Source organism: Aythya marila (assembly GCF_965140915.1).
Source record: "Aythya marila genome assembly, chromosome: 2".
Classification (NCBI taxonomy): Eukaryota; Metazoa; Chordata; class Aves; order Anseriformes; family Anatidae; genus Aythya; species Aythya marila.
Window position 1 is genome coordinate 47,598,892 of NC_139043.1, and position 20,373 is coordinate 47,619,264.

Genomic DNA, 20,373 nt, shown 5'->3' on the forward strand with positions numbered 1-20,373 from the left:
AATTTTTATTAGATTACAACTATGGGGTCTTTACACTGCATACTGAGTTCCCCTCTCTGCTTTAAGCACTTCAGTTCTTACTTTTCGTCTTAAATAAGGCATTACTCAAATGTTCTATGTTATTTCACTTATGTTCTTCAAGCCTTTTTTTTTTTTTTTGGACACAGTGGTGAACACTTTTGATGTCCCTGGACTGTAAAAAGGTATTTTTGCTCTCACAGATTTGAGCAGTGTTTAGTTTAATTTGGCTTGTGGTTGTTCCAACAATTTATAAATAAAGAAACTTCAAGTGCACAGCCTGCAGCTTCAGTTGCTGCAGTAAGTATTCAGAAATGTATTAATTGTGCTACACTACTGGCAGGTTTAATCCTTCAGGATCATATGATCCTGCTTTATGCTGAAGTTTTAGTGAATTTTGGCTACTGATTAGCCCTTTTTAAAATACGCTGCGAGGTTTTTAACCCTTATATAATTGTAGGGATTACTCACAGACAATAGATTATAACTCAAGGTTCTGTTTAGAACATAGTTTGGTGAAAGGTTCCAAAATTGTTTTAATGAACCCCTAAAGCACACAGCTTGTTTGTGGCTTCTGGAAGTACTGCTTAGGAATTCTGGGCAGACTTTGACTCTGTATATCACACATTATATATAATAATATTGTGATCTTCTATTGCATTTTGTTTCTGTTCTGTACAGTTCAAAGGAAGTTGATTTTAAAAAAAATGATCTTGCCAAAAATGAAGTTCCAGTGATTAAGTTCTACCTTACTGTGCTAGTGTTTTCATTTTTTTTACTGTTTAACATAACTGAGGAAAATCTTAGCCTTAATTGTTAATTTTTTCAGGTTTAAAAAAAAAAATCTAAACAGATGTCCAACATCATCTGAAACTTCAGCTGCGTCCACTAAACCTTAGTATGTTAGCTTCTGACTTTAACTTGTATTGATAACTTCTAAGTTTCAATGAAGTTGAGAAAAGACTAACAGAATTTAAAGTGCTTTGCTCTGTGAGAGTAGCAATGAGTTTCCTGCTATATTTGTAACTGAAAGTAATATTTATAAATTAAGATGTCCTTATTTGAATACAATCTGTATTCAGATACTTAATGTGGTTAGTTTGCCCAAAACAACAGTACTAAATGTATATTTCCACTGGAGTTAATAGAATACAGATACCATTATAATTTTCAGGAAGAAAAATGATATTTGTTGGGGGGCGGACTGTCGCGGGAATTCTCTATATTTTCTTGTGCAAAAGAACAGCTTCACTGTTATTTTTCATTCGAGAGGCAGCCATTTGGAAAAAATGTACATGTGATATGAAAGCATGCCTTATGATGCAAAAGACTTCTCTCTTTTTAGCAAAATGTTTTGCTCTATTTGTATTTGTGTGTTTTGGTTTTTGAGCCGTTACCTGCAGCTGATGAGCTCCAAAAAGAGCGAAACCAGTTAGGTCCTGCAGTACTGGCTATGGTGAGGAAGACTGGAAAGAGTTCTCTGCTAGATAAACTAAAATTGCCTTTTTCAATTTCCATAATGTGACTGTTTTCTTAAGGCATACACACTTGTGTTGGCTGAGTCTGCCTGTTAACTTTCCATTCCTTCTGCTTGTAGTCTCATTTGTTTTGATGACCGATTTCAGCAGTTGTGTGGTGTGTTTTTTTTTGTTTTTTTAACAACCAACTGAAGTATCTTTAAGACTTCTCAGATGAAATCATTTTAAAAGTAGAATAAATAATTCTGCATTCGTTCTTTAAATTTCAATATTACCATCTTTGTTTGCTTGATATTTTATTCATGAATTGAAAATGGAGTTTTGGGTGTAGGGGGACTATACTGTTGGCTTTTTATCCTCATTTTCACAGATCTTGGTGACGTAGTTTTCCCTTTAAGACAAATATCCTTTTCTGCTCTTTTTGTTTCTTTCTTGTTTGTTTGTTTGACTTTACATATGTATTTGTTTTATCTTTTGTTCTTGATTTTCTGTGTCTGTCTTTTCTCACAGTTCACTGTTTCAAGAGATTTTGGTAGGCAATTCAAAAGGAAGCTTGAATGGGATGCTGATATCTTAAGTATGATTGCTATTCTATAAAAGAGATGGGGACTAACCCTGTATTCTGTAATGAAGTTATGGTTAGTAACTCAAGACAGACTGTGATGGTCTAAAGCTGTTATTAGCTTTATTTACAAACAGAGGACTATACATTAATTTTTCTAAGATTTTCTCATGTCTGTATATCTATGCTTCTTGCACATGTACCTGTATTTTTTGGGAAACTGAACAGTTGTCCAGAGCTACAAGAAGAGCAAATTCAGCATCTTAATTATCACTGTAACCTGTGGTGGCTACAGGTTACAGTTTCGTGATACAGTGAGTTGCTTCAACAAGCTGAAGTTCTTCTAGTCACACAAATACAGTTTTGTGTACCTTATTCTGGATCTGGCATCTTGCAGGTCCTTCTAAAAGATTATTTAAATTGCTAGCACAAGAGAAAAATGCTTTCTACAGGGTTACTGAGAAAAATGAGGCCATGAAACGAAGAGTATAGTCAGAGCTGGTGTGAAGGCTTACACAAATTATACAACCAGAAGCATGGAGAGAGGAGTTGAAAACAAAACGGAAAAGGGAAGTAAGACAACCTCCTTCTAATTGCAGTATTAGTATTATTACAGTGATTCAGCAGTCAGTGGAATGGCAGTTTCCAAGTACAGAAGGAGGATTGATTACCTGGTATGGGGATCGTGTCTGTCTTACAGAAACAGAAAGGTTTTTAAAATAGGTAGAAGAGGATAATTTTGTCTCAACTTGAGCCCTTTTTCATAAGAGAAATGTTGGTACTCCATAATCTCAACATTTTTCTCTATTTTTGTCTGTGGTTATAAGCTGAGCAAAAAAGGGTCAGTGATCCTGTTATTCCAAACAGCTTTTTAATGACTTATTTAATAACATTCTACTTTTAATAATGTGACAAATCCTACCTGAGTTTATAGCAACTTTACATCATCATCCTACAGATTGTTAGTGCTAAATGACAGTATGTTCAGTACTTAGGCTGAAGTCCATCTGTCATGGTTATACCTTTCAGCAGCCTCTACCGTCCCTGTGCATTAATTCATACACAATTAGTGTTGCTTTCTGCCAGGCTGTTTTGTTCACCATGTTCCAGTGCTTGGTACAGGAAGGGTGCAGAATCTAATTTCAGAAGCTTCTGAGGACAGTCAGTCGTGGATCAGACTGATGTGGTGTGTGGCAGCAGTTCCTATCTTGACAGTTTTTTTCTTCTTTAATACACCAAAGGTCCCAAAGAAGAAAGTACGGTGCTATAAAAATGACATGACCCTGCAGGCAGTATTATAAATCAGTTCTTTACAAAAGTAGGGTGATGATTTTGTGTACAAATAACCATAGAATGGTTTGAATTGGAATGCAACCATAAAGATAACCTAGTTCTAACCCCCCTGTGAAAGGAAACATGTTGTGTTTACGTGAGTTCCCAGCTCAGTGTAACCAAATACGAGCAAGCTGCTTCAAAGGAAGAACTCAGCATTCAGATGTTGCAATTACTGGTTATGGTTAACTCATAAAAATGAGTTAGCCATGGGGAGATTTAGTTACTTTGATATTGACTTTGCTTTGCTCTGTAATCCTGCCTAGTAATCCTGCCTAGATTAAACTTCAGGGGAGAAAATAAGGATGCTGCTAAATCAGATTGACCCAAATGATCTGCAAAAACAATGCAAATAAAGAATTTGAACTGGGGGGGGAGGGGAAAAAAAAAAAAAAAAGTCCTGCACTCTAAACTATCTCCAAGACAAAAAGAAAAATAGAAAATACGATTCTCAGTACATCTTCACTTTAAAAAATGTAATGTTTCCATCTGTTTGGAGCAATACAGATTTTCACAAAAATATCACAAAGATTATTGGGGATAACCCACTTCACAGCAATGTACTAAATATTAGTAACTAACAGAGATGAAAATTCTTGAGAATTTTCATGCCAGTTTCTCATAATAAAAATACTGTTCACTTTTCCTTTCTCATTTTAGACCTAGACTTTTTTCAGTATTAATCTGATGAACTCTTTGAATATTATGTTATACTTAAGTGTCTAACTTGTTTCAAAGTGAAGCAAAATATTTGCTACTTCTATAAGATGAAGTTCTACAAGCTGTTCAGTTTGAGACAACCATTTTGTTTTCAGACTTGAGCAAAGTTGTGTGTTTTTGCTAGCTGATGAGCTACCAAGCTGATGTTAGGTCTGCATTTTAGGTCTTTTCTTTAAAGGTTGTAGCACATCTTGGTTTAGTACAGCAAAACATCAGATTTTAATCCCACACTGTGTGAGGATCAATATTACAGTGTTTGTTTTATTGTCTAGATGATGTGTAAAATGCAAATGTATATAATATTGGTGATAGGGGAAACGAAGGTGATTGGGAACTTTATGAAGATACGGATTGCTTTTTGCCACTGTGTTAATGGGTTTGATCACTTGATAATCTTATTTCATGTTTGTACAAGTGTGGAGAGTGTTTCAAATTTCTTTTTATAATCATGTTATTTTAAAATATTTCATAACTGGTAGTTGAAATTTTAGAATTTCAGCCTCATGGCTTCATCTTTCCACTGAGTTCCAGAAAGTGTATAAGTGCTACCTGTTTTCTCGGGAAGAGTTCTGTTTTCAATGTGGGGAAGATGATGGTTGTTCTGGGCAGGAGTTCGATATGTAGTTTTTCAGTTTATTGTCCTGTGCATTATAGTCCTCTGAAACCAAGCGATTGGGTATATGTCTTCCCCTTTCTGTATTTTAACATTTTGTATAACTCCCAAGTGTACCATTTGGGTGCTGTAGTTTGTGTTTGGGTGTAGTTTGCGTGTTGATAGCATGCATTAGATTTTAATTGCTGTGTAGTTTTTTGAGATTTTCTGTTTGCATGTGTGCATGTGCAGAGCTCTTTTTTTCCACATAGATCCTTTAAAATTATCATACAAAAACATTTTGGTACATCTAGCATGTTTTCTCTAAGGTGATCTAGCAGAATCTTCCTATTGCTTGAATATATTTCAGTAAGAGTGTACACAGAACTTAGGTGACACCTGATCTTTTCATTCATTTAGTGTTTCTGTATAGTGTTATTTGTTTCAATTAAATTCTATTAGATGAACAAAAAATAAATGTTAGTTTTTGATAAGAAATGACTGGGCACCTAAATGTTTATTTGAAGTTTTCAGGCTTGTAATGCTATTTTTGTTTTGATTTCAGAATGCTCTCTTTAGTTGTATTAACAGAAATGAAAGTAAGTATGTAATGAATAGTTTCTTTTTTCTTTAAAATATTTAAAACTTCTGGAGGTGTACATATAACAATCACGTGGATTCAGTTCCATAGAACGGCTAGCCACATACATAATTATTTTTGCTCAAGTGATAAGAGGATTGGATTGTTTATATAATTGCTGTAAATTTTTGATTTATGTATCTGTATTTGTTTTTTCTGTTGTATTTTGAAGATTGCTTAGAAGATCGTTTCTCCTTCTGCTTTATTCACTTGATGACTGTTAAGTAACAAAATCAAGTTAGATATAGGTGAAATCTTGCACCATACAAGTGTCCTGTTGCCTGTCTATAGAAAATGAAATATCAGGGCATAAAGAATTCAGTGTCTCAGAATTAATTTCAGTAGTAGTATTTCTCAAGAACACTGTATTTAATAACACGGCAAAAATGTATGAATCACAGTGATTTAATCTTTTTTTTTTTTTTCTTGAAATGGATTTTGGGATACTGCTTTCATATTTATTTGTTTACCATTGGTATTTGTCTACTAATTCAATTATAAGACAAAACTAGTTACTTTAAATAAGAAGAAAACATCTGAAGATAAAATTCAGCTGGCTTGTTTGTGACTTGAACTTGAATCTGAGATGTATTTAGGGGCTTTTTTCTCTAGCTAAACCAGAAAAAGATGCTTTGGCTAGTTACAGATATTTCCACTCATTCTGTAAACAGATTATTTTAATGGAGTTTAGGAGAAATTGGTCTTTTATGTTTTTGTTTTGTTTTGTTGTTTTCTCCTCCAGTAATATCTTGAGCATCGTTGTGTGGGTTACAGACATGCTCACTAATTTATTCATCTGTGTAGGAAACCATAGATTTTTGTTTGTTTGTTTGTTTCCCCAGTGGGGTCAGTCTGTTGCAGTTATGCAGGTCATCATACAAACTGTCGGGAGTATTGTCAAGCAATTTTTCGGACAGACTCATCTCCTGGTCCTTCACAAATAAAAGCAGTTGAAAATTATTGTGCAACTATTAGCCCTCAGCTTATACACTGTGTGAACAACTATACCCAGTCATATCCAATGAGAAATCCTACAGATAGTAAGTATAAAAATGTTTTCTTTTCTGAAAATTTTCTTTAAAAGTTTGAGGATTGTATATTTTTAATATAAATTGTTATATATTATATGTTTATTATATAAACTGTATTGATACATTTCTATGTAATGTAAATATATGAATTTATGCAATAACTTTTGTTTGTAGGTACATTACTAATTTTTCAATTTCTTTTTTTTTTTTTTTTTAATTCTACTTGTCGGTTCCATTCAGAGTTGATTCTGTTTGCATTTCAAAGAAGTGATGTTATTTGAAATAGAATAGAATATAAAATAGTTTCAGTTCAAAGGCACCTACAGAGATCATCAGACTACTGTGGGGCTGACCCAAAATTGAAGACTATCATTATTAGCATTCTCTAAATGCCTCTTCAACACGGACAGGCACAGGTCATCAAACATTTCTGTAGGAATCCTGTTCCAGTGTCAGTGTCTGGCTACTGTAAATAAGTTTTTCCTATTGTGTAGTCTGAACCTCTCAAGCTGCAGACTTGAGCCATTACCACAGATTTTGTCACTTGATACCAGGGAGAAAACACGAACACTTCCCTTTCTATTTCCCCTCCTCAGGAAGGTGTAGAGGGCAATCAGGTCATCCTTCAACCTACTTTTCTCCAAGCTTAAACCCAGTGTCCTCAGACGCTCTTCGTAGGACGTCTTTCAGCTCTTTTACCAGCTTTTTGCCCTTCTCTGGCCACTTTAATGTATCTTGATATCCTTTTATATTGTGGAGCTCAGAACTGCACACAGTATACAGGGTGAAGCTACACCAATGCTAAATACAGATCACCTGTTTTGACCAGCTGGCTGTTGGCAAGTTTTCAACAGCACCTCCCATTTTAGCATCACCAGCAAAAATTCAACTCCTGCATCTATATGACTGATAGAAAGCGCTGAACAAAACTGGACCCAAGACTGAGCCTTGGGGAACACCAGTAGTGACTGGCTGCCAACCAGATATAGCCCCATTCAATCTGAGCTCTACCAGTTCATCACCCCATGTAGCATGAGCCTGTTGATCTTACAGTTGGACAATTCCTCCAGAAGGATACTGTGAGGGACAGTACCAAAAGCCCTACTAAAACTATTATCTACCATCTTACTTTTGTCTACTGTGTGAATGATCTTATCCTGGAAGAATATCAAGTTAGTGAGGCAGAACTTTCTGTTCGTGAACCCATGTTGACTGGGCCTGCTGATTCCATTATCCTTTAAGTACTTCTCAGTGACACACAGCATAATCTTCTCCATAACTTTTCCAGGTACTGAAGTTAAACAGGTCTATAATTTCCAGGATCTTTTCTCAAGCCCTTCTTGTAAACTGGGGTGATGTTGGCTAGTTTCCAGACAATGGAGACTTCCTCAGAATCCCAAGATCTTTGGTAAATTGTTGACAGGGATCCAGCCATAACATTGGCTAACTTCCTTAGTACTACAGGATGAAACCCATTAGGCCCAGTGGACCTAAAAATATTCAACTGGTACAACTGGTTCCTTACAATTTTGGTGTCCACAAATGGAAAGTTTATGCTCCTTCAGTTACAGTCCTCCAACTCAGAGGACTGGGCAACCCAAGGGCCTATCATTGATATTAAAGACTGAAGCAAAGCAGGCATTAAATGCCTTTGCTTTTTCATCATCCATATTTGTCAAGTGAGTATCTTCATCGAGTAATGGTTCAATGTTTTCCATAAACCTCCTCTTGCTATTAGCATACTTAAACAACCTTTTTTGTTATCTGAAATAACACTGGCCAATTTTAACTCTAGTTGAGCTTTGGTTGTTCGTGTTTTCTTCCTGCAAGTGTGAACTGCAGCTTTGTAACCTTCCTGTGTTGCCTGGCCTTGCTTAGAAAAATCATATTCTTTTTCTGCTCAAGTTCTGTGAGTTCCCTGTTCAGCTTGTCTAATGCCCCGCTTGCTTCACTTGCAATGCACTGGAATTGCCTGCTCCTGCCTTTTTAGAAGGTGGTTCTTAAAAAGCGACCAGCTCTCATGGACCCCTAAGCCTTCAAAAGCAGGTTCCCAGGGGACCCTGCTAACTGACTCTGTGAGTGGCTTGAAGTTTGCTCTCTTAAAATCCAGGCTAACAACTCTGCTGACCGTTTTTTCTCATTTCACCAAAAACTTTATTTAAAAAAAAAAAAAATTCTCTGTAAATGTAACATTTTTTCTCTGAAGTTTATTATGTAGTGTATCCTGGTGGTTATATGCTTGAGAAATAACAGTTTTTAATTCTTCAACAGGTTTGTATTGCTGTGATAGAGCAGAAGACTATGCTTGTCAGACTGCTTGTAAAAGAATTCTAATGTCAATGAAAACAGAGCTTGAAATTGTTGATGGACTTATAGAAGGCTGCAAAACAATGCCTCTTCCTCAGGATCCACTTTGGCAATGTTTTCTTGAGAGTTCAAGATCTGTTCACCCAGGAGTCACTGTGCACCCTCCACCTTCAACAGGTCTTGATGGAGCTAAGCTCCATTGTTGTTCTAAAGCAAACTCTTCCACATGTAGGTCAGTATCTTTCTACCTTTCTTTCCAATTGTGAAAATGCTTCTGAAGTTGTTTCATGTCAGTCCTTTGCCCAAATCCTACTGTGTGAGTATGTGTGAAGTGGGTTCTGTGAGTTCTTAGAAAGGAAACAGATTTAGGTAATTCGGTGGGTGTATCTGTAGTGGGAGTAGGTGTGATCTAAGTTGAAGGGTGAGATTAGTTATTCATTGTTGTGTCAACATGATTTATTACATGTCATTAGTTCAGGATTTCTTTAAATTCTGGCAGCATATTTATGTTGGATATTACAGTTTTATATTCAGAAGTTTTTCAGTCTTACTAGTTTAAAGATTTGCTAGCATTCTTAAGCAAAACTGGAAAATTTAGAAAACAGTGGAAAGTAGCTGTTTACTTTGAGCACAGCATTTGGAAACTCCTGCAGACTTTGTGGGCACTAATACATTTCTACAGTGAGTGTAGACTGTTGAGATCTGAAAGAGACTCTGCTACAGCTGAGCAACAGCTACTTTTTTCATTTGATTTTTTTTCTTACATACTTTTTTCAGAGAGCTCTGCACTAAACTTTATAGCACAAGTTGGGGCAATTCACAGAGTTGGCAAGAATTTGATCGCTTTTGTGAGTATAATGCAGTTGAAGTTTCCATGCTCACCTGTTTAGCAGATGTACGTGAACCTTGCCAGCTGGGATGTAGAAATCTTACCTACTGCACCAATTTTAATAACAGGTAAGAGAGAGACACTGAGTGTTTTATAAAAGGAATTTCTGTGCTTTGATTTAAAAAATTTTTTTCAGTCTTGTTTTGAAATTGTATATAGCTGTCTTTCTGATATTTTTTCAGATAATTTAAAAAAGAAATCATTTGCCTATAGAATAAACTTTTGGAATTATAGTTAACAACCAACATTACAGAACTTATTAAAATAAAAGCTAACTCATGAACATGTAAAATGTCATCATATGTTGCTAGTATATTCCTCTGTCTTCACATATTAATAAGTCATAATTGCTGCAATGTTATATATTATAAATAAGGTAAAAATACTTGTTGAATTTACATGTTACTTGCTAACATTTTCCTGAGAGGGTTCATATGTCTTCCTTTTTTTTTTTTTTTTTTGTTTTAGAGATGTTTCTGTTTTTCTCATACTCTGTGGAGGAAAATGCGTAATTTAGAAGTGTTGTCTGAATTTGTAATTGCAAGGTTACGAGCTAAACAGTGTTTGAGTTTCAAAAGTACATTTAATATTTTATCAGCTAGCTTTTAGGGATCTCTGGATTTCTTTGAAATACGTAACAGACATGCCACTGTATTCTCAATAGTAAAGTATATATGTGATAGATGCTGCCTGGGCAAAAATAAATGATAAATCAACTTGCATTCGTGATTCACTAAGAAACATTCATACAGATTTTCAGAATGTTCAAAATATTTGCTTTTAAGTCAACTTTCTTCAGGTATGAAAAGCTTAAATGATATTTGATCTAAGAGAGAGTTGAAAATGGTATTTCAGCCTAGAGCCTTAAAGAACTTACTTTCCTTAAAGATAAAATTGAAACTGTTTTTGGTCATGCTTAACTGTGTAAGGGATTCATGTCTTTTTTGACAGAAAAGGGAAGCCATATCAAGGTTGTAGAATTCATATGGTGAAAGCTAAAATATGTGGAGTTTGTTTGTTTTCCTCTTAAATACATGCTATATTTTAACTTCTTCTTTTAAGACCAACAGAACTTTTTAGGAGCTGCAATACACAGTCAGACCAGGGAGCCATGAATGACATGAAGCTTTGGGAAAAAGGGAGTATTAAGATGCCATTTATAAATATTCCTGTTCTTGATATTAAAAAATGCCAACCAGAAATGTGGAAGGCAATTGCCTGCTCACTTCAAATTAAACCTTGCCACAGCAAATCTAGAGGAAGTATTATCTGCAAGTAAGTACCATGGAAAAAAGCAGTCGAGAGGTTCTGCTAAGGATTTTAATGAGAACTGAAAAGCTGCTGTTGGACTGTGTATGACTTATATTAGGCAGACATGGCAAAGCAAGCTGGGGAAGAACGTGAGCTTGCATAGTTGCTCTTGCTTGAATTTCCATCACTGTACAGGGAAGATGCTTGCCTGCTAATGACATGGATATATGCGCTTCCATTGTGAAGTTGATTTTTTTTTTTTTTGACTCTGTGTTGGCTATAAAACTCTCTCTTCTTTTTCGGCTTTTGGACCCATTGGTGCTTTTAACTGACAGAAGGCTCTGAAAATCATAAAGTTTGCTTTAAAGAAAAAATAAATTTTGAAATAAATGATCGGGTAGAAAACAGACCAATTAATTAGATACGGGTAGAGAGATACACGTTTAATCTGTATTAAATGTTAAATCAAGGAAATGCTTGAAAGATACATGCGTAAGAAGCCATAGAAACAAAAATCACCAAACCCAAAGTAAGGAAAGTTTAGTGTAAAAAATAGTTCCTGTCTTTGTATTGCAATTTTGTTCCTACCTCTGCTACTCTTTACATGCAGGGATATGTGTGTGATTTTTAAATACATACATATACGTGCATATATATATATATATAAAAATATATATATAATATCCATCTCTTTTGAGGCAGTAGAGGAAAGGTGTGGATTTGAGAAAGGGAAGAATATTAATATAAGACCTTTTTTTTTTTCAAGTGATGTTCATGAAGTTCTGTTTGTTTATTTATCTGAAGATCAGATTGCGTGGAAATACTGAAGAAATGTGGAGATCATAATAAGTTCCCTGAAGGCCACTCAGCTGAAAGTATTTGTGAGCTCTTATCTCCAACAGATGACTTGGAGAACTGTATCCCTTTGGATACATACCTGAGTAAGTATCAACATATGTAGGCAACAAAACTAGACCAAGATATGTTGAACACTTATTGTTAGTTTTAATATTTTTGTTACTATTTTCAAATAAAACTGTATTAAATATGAAACATTATTTATTTAGTATATTAGAGAAAATTGTGTTGTTCAAATTGCCGTAGCTCATTGCATTTATTACTTCTTGTACTTCATACTTCATGTGGCAAGGTTTTTAGTAGCAGTGGAGGCTGCAGGGGCTACATGGGAGGAACTTACCGACTGCTCTGTGCCAGCCACAGCTGGCACAAAACAAAGTTTAAACTAAAAGAGGGGAGATTTAGGTTAGATGTTAGGAGGAAATTTTTCACTCAGAGGGTGGTGAGGCACAGGTTGCCCAGAGAAGCTGTGGTTGCTCCTTCCCTGGAGGTGTTCAAGACCAGGTTGGATGGGGCCATGGGCAACCCGGTCTAGTGGGTGGCAACTTTGCCTATGGCGAGGGCGTTGGAACTGGATGATCTTTAAGGTCCTGTCCAACCCAAGCCATTCTATGATCTCACTTGACAAAAAGGTACTGAGCAATAATAAAACCACCAGCACCATTTATTTACAGAAGAAAAGGTGGACAATGCTTGGGAGGACTGATATCAAATAAATATCACTTAAACCATAGCATAATTTTGAACATAAATTGTGGATGTACAATGTTATGCTTTTTTTTCTGATATATAAACTGTGTTAATGTTCTTTAACTGTGCAATTAGAATAAACAAAAAATACATTAGCTAATGGGGTAACAGAACATGAGCTTAGTAGGCATGTTAGTCCTCAACATGGCATACAAATGTATTAGTAAAATTTTATCTTAGTTCTAGATTTTATTAAATGCATCTTTTACATTCTTTTCCAAATCTGCTCTTCCCTTTTACTGATTCATATTACATACTTATATCTGTAGGACTTAAACTTTTTTATTGTTACAGGATCTATAAATTTTAGACCTTCCAGATTGAATTTTGTTATTTCCTGCTTAGAATCCCATGAACTTTGAAAATAATGAAATTTTGTTTAAAGCTTCAACTGAAAGTGTGCCTCAGCGTATGCATATTGTTCCCAGAGAGGCAACATATTAAAGCTTTGGGTGGTTCTTTCCATCTAGCTGCTTCATTTCCATGTTGTCTTTCCTTTCTTTAATCTTGTAACAGGAGAATATTGCTACTGAGTTAAAGGGAAAACAGAACAAAACTCCATCAATGATACCAAAGTTGGTTAAACATCAAGTCTACTCCAGACCTACAGTTTCTTGATTATTGACTGTAACACTTTTCTTGATTAGACTACTGGTCATTGTCATATTGTATTTTTGTCATGTATAAGAAACTCTTGGGAAAACAAGATGGGGAAATAAATTTTGTTTATGAAAAAACACTTTGGTCAGTGTTTCCAGGACTGAGTACTAAACTTTTTAAGGAAGTTTACAAACTAACTTGTCATGTCAAGGTTTTAAAAGTATAATTAAAAATAAAAAATATTTCACTGAGTTTTCAAAAATAGGATTTTACAGAACATAAGAAATGCCTTGCTTTCCTGAGAAATAAACCTCATTTAAATCATTATATATATTGCATGTTCTGTTTTCAGGCCCAAGTTCCTTAGGAAACGTTGTAGAAGATGTTACGCATCCATGTAATCCAAATCCATGTGCAGCTAATCAGTTATGTGAAGTAAATAGAAAAGGATGTCAGTCTGGAGAATTGTGTCTTCCGTATCTGTGTGTACCAGGTAAGGGATTTGAATTTCTGTTTGCCTGAATATTGGTAATAAAAATGTTACTGAAATTTTGATGAAAGCTTTAGAATAAATTGCTGATATTCCCCAAAAACTATTATCAACATTATCTTGTCTTTTCAAAACCTGTAGCCTGCCTTGTAGCTCTTTTCGTTTATTCGTATGTTCTTATTTTTATTGTTGACTGAAACGTGCTGTATTATTAGAAGGTATATTACTTATTTTACTTCAGAAGAAATAAATGTCCAGACGTGGTCTCTAAGAGTCCTGCCTGCTATTTAAAATTACAACCATGAAGTACTGAAAACACAGTGCAGCTTGCTGCGCCTGAGGGCACAATGGCATGTATTGCCCTGTATTTCCACATCTTATTAGCCATATCTGCATAATTTTCCTTATTGGTGAAACAAACGGACACAATGTTCTTGAATTGCCTGCCTTGAAATTAATGAAAATTAGGATGTCAGTCTTGGGAGGACGTTCTGAGAGCTCTGAGAGTGTGATCAAATGCAAGGAGATCAAGGATGCACGTTTGCATTGGCAGCACTTCTGGAATTGTATTAAAGTTCAAGATACAGTTTCTTAGGTGTAGTTGTTCCAAATCCCTCTTCATAGGCCAGAACAACTTCTCAAACTCTGTCTGGTAGCTCACAAGTAACCAGTTCAGTAACTAAGTAAATTAACACCCGAACTGTCTATTATGAGCTCTTCACTGTTAATACAACCTCTTACTTCACTGGATTCGGAATGCCGAGGCTCAGGGCTTGAGAAGCAAGTGACATGGCATATAATTTTTATCTGCCTCTCCTTTTTTCAGGTGGCACTTGACGAAGTATTTACTAAATATGAACTTAAAGTTCTCTTTGTACCTAGGCTGCAAACTGGGAGAAGCCTCGGATTTTATTGTCCGTCAAGGTACGCTTATTCAGGTTCCATCGTCAGCTGGTGATGCTGGTTGTTACAAGATTTGTACCTGTGGACACAGTGGATTGCTAGAAAACTGCATGGAAATGCATTGTGTTGACCTCCAAAAATCATGCATTGTTGGAGGACAAAGAAAAAGTAAGTTTCAGAACAATTATTATATCTTTATACAGCTCCTGTTCTTTAAGCAATGAAATCTGGGGTGCATATGATGATCCAGAGAACATGAATGCAGAGTTTGTCAGAAAATACAAGTTAATGTCTGTATCCCTATAATACTTGCTTAATTCTTTTATATGCTGGACGGATGGATTATTTAAATCAATACCTAACAACATCTGTCTAAACTAATGAAAGTCCTATGTAAAGCTTGTTCTTAGTATGCCATTTTTCAGCAAAAAGGTCGCTGACTTGGCTCACATGCTCTGTGTTTTATGGTATTTGATAATACCTAGCTTCTTTTCTGAGAGCAGAAGTTAACTTTGGAGAGCTCTGGGGACTGAGGAAGGCTCGAGGCGAGGCAGTAGGCAGCAGGGATGAAGCAAGAAAAGTGAAACAACAGTATTTGTTCTAAACATGCTGTATTTCTGAGATTTAAGCATAGTGTAAGTCACTCAGTTGCAAAATCAGTGATATTTTATGTGTAAATCAACTGAAAAATATCTTGGAAACTTTTTTTTGCAAACTGCTGACAAATTCCTTCTTTCTTGGCTGTTTCTGTGGTTTAAACAGCTTTTTGTGCTACAGAGGCTTTCCTCTTCCATCCCCATTTGGTCAGCTGCCATTTGTCTAGGAGTACCTCTTCCAGATTGCTCAATGCTGAGGATTTTACTTGTGCCCCTCTAGTATTTTACAAAAATTCTAATAATTCAACTGAACCTTCAGAATAGAGATTATAACAAAATGTCGTATTTTGTAGGGCACAGTTACTTCTATGCTTTCCTGAAGAGCTATGTGTTTGCTAGTAGTCTTTAATAAGTGACCTCATTATGGATAAACTGGCAGTCATTAATATGAGTGATTTTGTATAAGACATACAAGGCAGTGAAGGGCAGTCATACGAACAGTTCACAAAACCAAACTGGAATTTCTAAATTCAAGAAAAAATCCCTAAGTTTAGTGTTTGTTTCTTAGATTAAGGTGTTAGAAAGTTAGTGATTTAAAAGCTGCAGAAATCAGGCAGAGTGCTCTATCCTTAAAAAGCAGCTCTGGTGGTGTTAGTAGTTGCATTGTTAAAGGCTCCTTTCTGAAAGCCAGTGGGTCAGCACACACCGCTGTATTTGTGTATTCCTGTACTTAATGCTTCTACTGGGTTTCTGTTTGGCTTTGCTAGAACCTTTTTTGTTCCCTGCTTTGGACAAAGCTTAAACTTTAACTGTTTGCTGAGTCTGAAATTAAGGCTGTAATGGATTTTTGCAAAACAACAAAGACATAATGAATAACAAAAACAATGAAGCATTAGCACTTTCAACTTCTTGACAGAAAGTACACACCAAGGATAGAGGTATACACAAAAGATAGAAGTTGCAGTTGTAAAAGAAACTGAATAAGGGAAATTAAGGGAAAAATAATGAAAATAGTAGTATTTGTATAATACATCTGAGTATGTATTATGCAGAAGACCACATAGTCTTCTGATATATTTGTATTAATTGTACACATTTACTTATTTATTTTAAGGTCATGGAACATCCTTTAATATAGATTGTAATGTCTGTTCATGTTTTGCTGGAAACTTGATATGTTCTACTCGTCAGTGCCTAACTGAACATAGTTCAGAAGACGAACGTAGGAAGTTTACAGGTAACTTTCCAAACTACAGAAACTGTAAGGTTATTATTCTTAGAATGAAGTTTAGCTTCTAAATTCTTTCTACAGTATTCATGGAGATAATTTGTTATGAATATGTTCTTTTCTAATGTTCATCCTGCACTTAAGAAAAAATGCATGCCTTTGAAAAAAAAAATCAGTACTGGAAAATTAAACCTCAGGTAGTCTGTGGAAATAAGTAGAGACAAGGTAATGCCACTGGGAATGAGAGACAAGGAGTTTGGGGGGAAGGGGAGGAAACACAGAAAACTGAGTAGAATCAGCAAGGAGGCAGGGCACAGACTTCCCTTCCTACTACCTATAAATGTGTATGTGCTACAGTATCTACAGTATTGCTTATTTACAGGAGGGAGGTACCAGTTTCAAGATCTGGTATATCTTCACATTTGCTGCGTGACTAAGATGGCTTAGTGACCTCTTGTTTATCTTGTCAGAGAAAATAAGTGTGCACCAAACTCCTCTTTTATGTGTTACTTTTTCAGGTTTACCATGTAACTGTGTAGATCAGTTCGTACCGGTATGCGGTCAAAATGGGCGCACCTATCCAAGTGCATGTATAGCTCGATGCGTTGGTCTCCAAGACAATCAATTTGAATTTGGATCATGTATTTCCAAGGATCCTTGTAACCCTAATCCTTGTAATAAAAATCAAAGGTAAAAGCAGAATGTTTTTAAGCTTTTCTTTGACATCTACTCATAAAGCAAATATACTTTTTTCCTTGGTGAATGAATTGTATAGTTCATTGTACTTTAGAATACTCCAATAAGAAGAACTATTTGAAGTAGCTACTTTTTATTTATCATAGTAATGGACTGTAATAACTGCCAATTTTGGGTTCTGTTTAGTTAGCACTGTATCATTAAAGTTCATTATGCAGATCTCAGTTCTAGCAAGAAAACAGAACTGATGTATAGTTTCAAAAATGGGAGAATCAAATTTTGTTGAAAAAGCAATAAATAATTGGACATTTTACTAATTTGTTTCATGCTTTTCTTCCAGAATTTACCAAAAAACAAAATCACTTGAATTGAATATTTGGATTCAGGCTTACTTATTCCATCAGTAATCTGTGCTTTTTATTTCTGAAATGGGAAAATATTTAGCACTCTGGAAGACTTAAGTTACTCTTACGTAATCATATTGGTATCTTGTTAAAGCCATGTCTGTGCAGTGAAACATTAAAACAAAACTTTGGTCTATACTACTAACACAAGAAAGTCAGACCTTTCTTACGGAAATCAATGTCTGCGGCTTTTAATGTTGGTCTCTGTTTTCAGTTTTCTTAGTGTTGTGTAATACTTCAGTCTCTTTGAATTTGTACATGTTCTGTTTGGAAAGAAAGCCACCATAAGAAGTTGTGTAATACTGTGCTTTCATGAAAACTAATTACAGGTTTTTTTTTCCTGCCCATTTAAATGCCTTGATGCAGAAAACTTCAGAGAAAACAAAATAGTTTTGCAGCTGTAATTGTAGCTGAAGCATTGAAAACTATCAATCTTTAAGCTGCATTGTTGGTATATATTCTTTGACTTCTATATTTTTAATTTTGCAGGTATTGAAAGACTTTCCAGATTTACAGAATAATCGTTATGCTTAGAACCTCAACTTGTTGTTTCATTAAAGACTGTACATGATAGATTATTCTGGGTCAGTTTGACATTGTAGCATAAACTAAATGTGTAAAAGCTCATTTTAAAACTGAAGTGCTTAGAATATGTTTAAAATCTTACATTCCACTTCTATTTTTAAAGCATTTAAATCTCAGAATTTGAGTCTTTCCTCATATACATGTAAAATGAAAATGTGTAATGCATAATACAGCAACACTCAGATTAAGGACATATTTTACGTGATTATTGTAATTTGTAGGAAAAAGGAGATAGTCAGAAAGTCATTTGACCTTTCATCAGTCTATTCTTCAAATTCTGTTGGCTGTCATCTCTTTAGTAGAGGGATGTCTTGCAGGACGTACGGCAAATGCTTTGGAGATAAGACCGTGGGAGGTACACGTTTAATATAAAAAGAAAAGTACTTCTGATGGTTTTTGATCTTCAGTTCTATGAATGCTTGAGAAGGGTGACAGGCCAAAAAGGAAACTATATTAGTACTGGATTTTTCTGTTTCTTTTAAGTCATTCCCAAGATCAGATGTGATATAATGCACTGAACCTACAAAGCTAAAATACAATTAGATATTTGTAATTGAATCCTAATAATCTTTTAAGTCGTGTTTTCATTACTCTCTCAAGAGAGGGTTGGGCTCTACCTCTATAATGTAATCATTTTCATTTGCAATTCATTGCAAGTTTTGGTGTTTTACCTAGTTTTCCTTAAATACATGTTTTAAAAGTGAAGCTTGAGAGTAGGTAAGAAGTTTATTCAAGACTTTTTCAGAAATCCATACTCAGTATGGATTTAACTGCATGAAGTTCAACAAGGCCAAGTGCCAGGTCCTGCACCTGGGGCGCAATAACCCCAAGCAGAGCTACAGGCTGGAAGATGAGTGGTTGGAGAGCTGCCAGGCAGAGAAGGACCTGGGAGTGATGGTGGATAGTCAGCTGAATATGAGCCAGCAGTGTGCTCAGGTGGCCAAGAAGGCCAACGGCATCCTGGCTTGTATCAGGAACAGTGTGACCAGCAGGGCTAGGGAGGTGATCGTCCCCCTGTACTCGGCTCTGGTGAGGCCGCACCTCGAGTACTGTGTTCAGTTTTGGGCCCCTCGCTACAAGAAGGACATGGAGGTGCTTGAGCGGGTACAGAGAAGGGCGACGAAGCTGGTGAGGGGCCTGGAGAACAAGTCCTACGAGGAGCGGCTGAGGGAGCTGGGCTTGTTCAGCCTGGAGAAGAGGAGGCTCAGGGGCGACCTTATCGCTCTCTATGGGTACCTCAAGGGAGGCTGTAGCGAGGTGGGGGTTGGCCTGTTCTCCCACCTGCCTGGTGACAGGACGAGGGGGAATGGGCTTAAGTTGAGCCAGGGGAGTTTTAGGTTAGATGTTAGGAAGAACTTCTTCACTGAAAGGGTTGTGAGGCACTGGAACAGGCTGCCCAGGGAAGTGGTGGAGTCACCATCCCTGGAAGTCTTCAAAAGACGTTTAGATGTAGAGCTTAGGGATATGGTTTAGTGGGGACTGTTAGCGTTAGGTCAGAGGTTGGACTCGATGATCTTGAGGTCTCTTCCAACCTAGAAATTCTGTGATTCTGTGATTCTGTAAAATACTTGGTAAAAGATTAATTTTTATGGAACCTAAAGCTGTGTGCACATACATTGACTAAATGTGGTGTGAACAAGTTCCAGGTTTGTAATGAACTTGTAGTTGTCTAAATTGTCTAATCAGAATGTTTTGTCACATGCATTTCCTTCAGTTCTGCTGAACCAGTGCTCTATAAAGCACTGGAAAAGATTTCACTGTTGTTTTTTTCTGACTATTTTGAGAGGTTTTTTTGGTTGGTTGGTTGTTTTTTTTTTTTACAATGACATGAAATTATTATGACTTTATGCAGGTGCATACCAAAGAAACAAGTTTGCTTGACAAGTTTTGGAAAGTTCAAATGTAGCCAGCATGAATGTGTGCCAAGGCAATTAAATTGTGACCAGACACGGGATCCTGTTTGCGACACAGACAATGTGGAATACAGTAACTTGTGTACTTTGTACCAAAAAGGAAAAACTTTAGCATATCGAGGACCGTGCCAGGTAGGAAGTGGTTCTAGCAATATTAAATCTTCTTTGTTTTTTAATGTTCCACTTTGCAATATTCTGTTTTTGTAGTTTACCAAACATATTCGTAGACTGTAGTCCTTTAGAACTGTAATTTCAACTAGAATAAAAAATACTCTGCACAAAATGGTATTCAGGATTTTGTCAACTGTTTCTTTGCTTTAGTTAACAAATGTCTCAAAACCAAACAAAACCTTTGCTTCTGCTTTCCTGGGGGAAATACTCTGATATTTGTATTAAGTCTTCCTATATTTTTCACTACTACTGCAAGCATACCTCAATGCAAGCTTTAATTAAAGCAGTTCCTTGGGTAGTAACACCAATTTTCACCAATTTGAACTTTCTGTAAATGAAAATTAATGCTTGTTTATTTC

General features: G+C 35.9%; 1 protein-coding gene across 1 annotated transcript in view; it reads left to right on the forward strand.

The window, feature by feature from the left end:
• Positions 1–20,373, forward strand: part of RECK (reversion inducing cysteine rich protein with kazal motifs) — a 55,657-nt gene that overhangs the window by 25,223 nt on the left and 10,061 nt on the right. Inside the window, exons 7-17 of the mRNA XM_082752561.1 lie at positions 5,268–5,301; positions 6,185–6,382; positions 8,645–8,912; positions 9,458–9,637; positions 10,632–10,844; positions 11,625–11,761; positions 13,381–13,521; positions 14,401–14,589; positions 16,132–16,254; positions 16,764–16,935; positions 19,783–19,975. Of these exons, the coding sequence (XP_082608687.1) occupies positions 5,268–5,301; positions 6,185–6,382; positions 8,645–8,912; positions 9,458–9,637; positions 10,632–10,844; positions 11,625–11,761; positions 13,381–13,521; positions 14,401–14,589; positions 16,132–16,254; positions 16,764–16,935; positions 19,783–19,975 (1,848 nt within the window). The remainder of the gene's footprint in view (positions 1–5,267; positions 5,302–6,184; positions 6,383–8,644; positions 8,913–9,457; positions 9,638–10,631; positions 10,845–11,624; positions 11,762–13,380; positions 13,522–14,400; positions 14,590–16,131; positions 16,255–16,763; positions 16,936–19,782; positions 19,976–20,373) is intronic.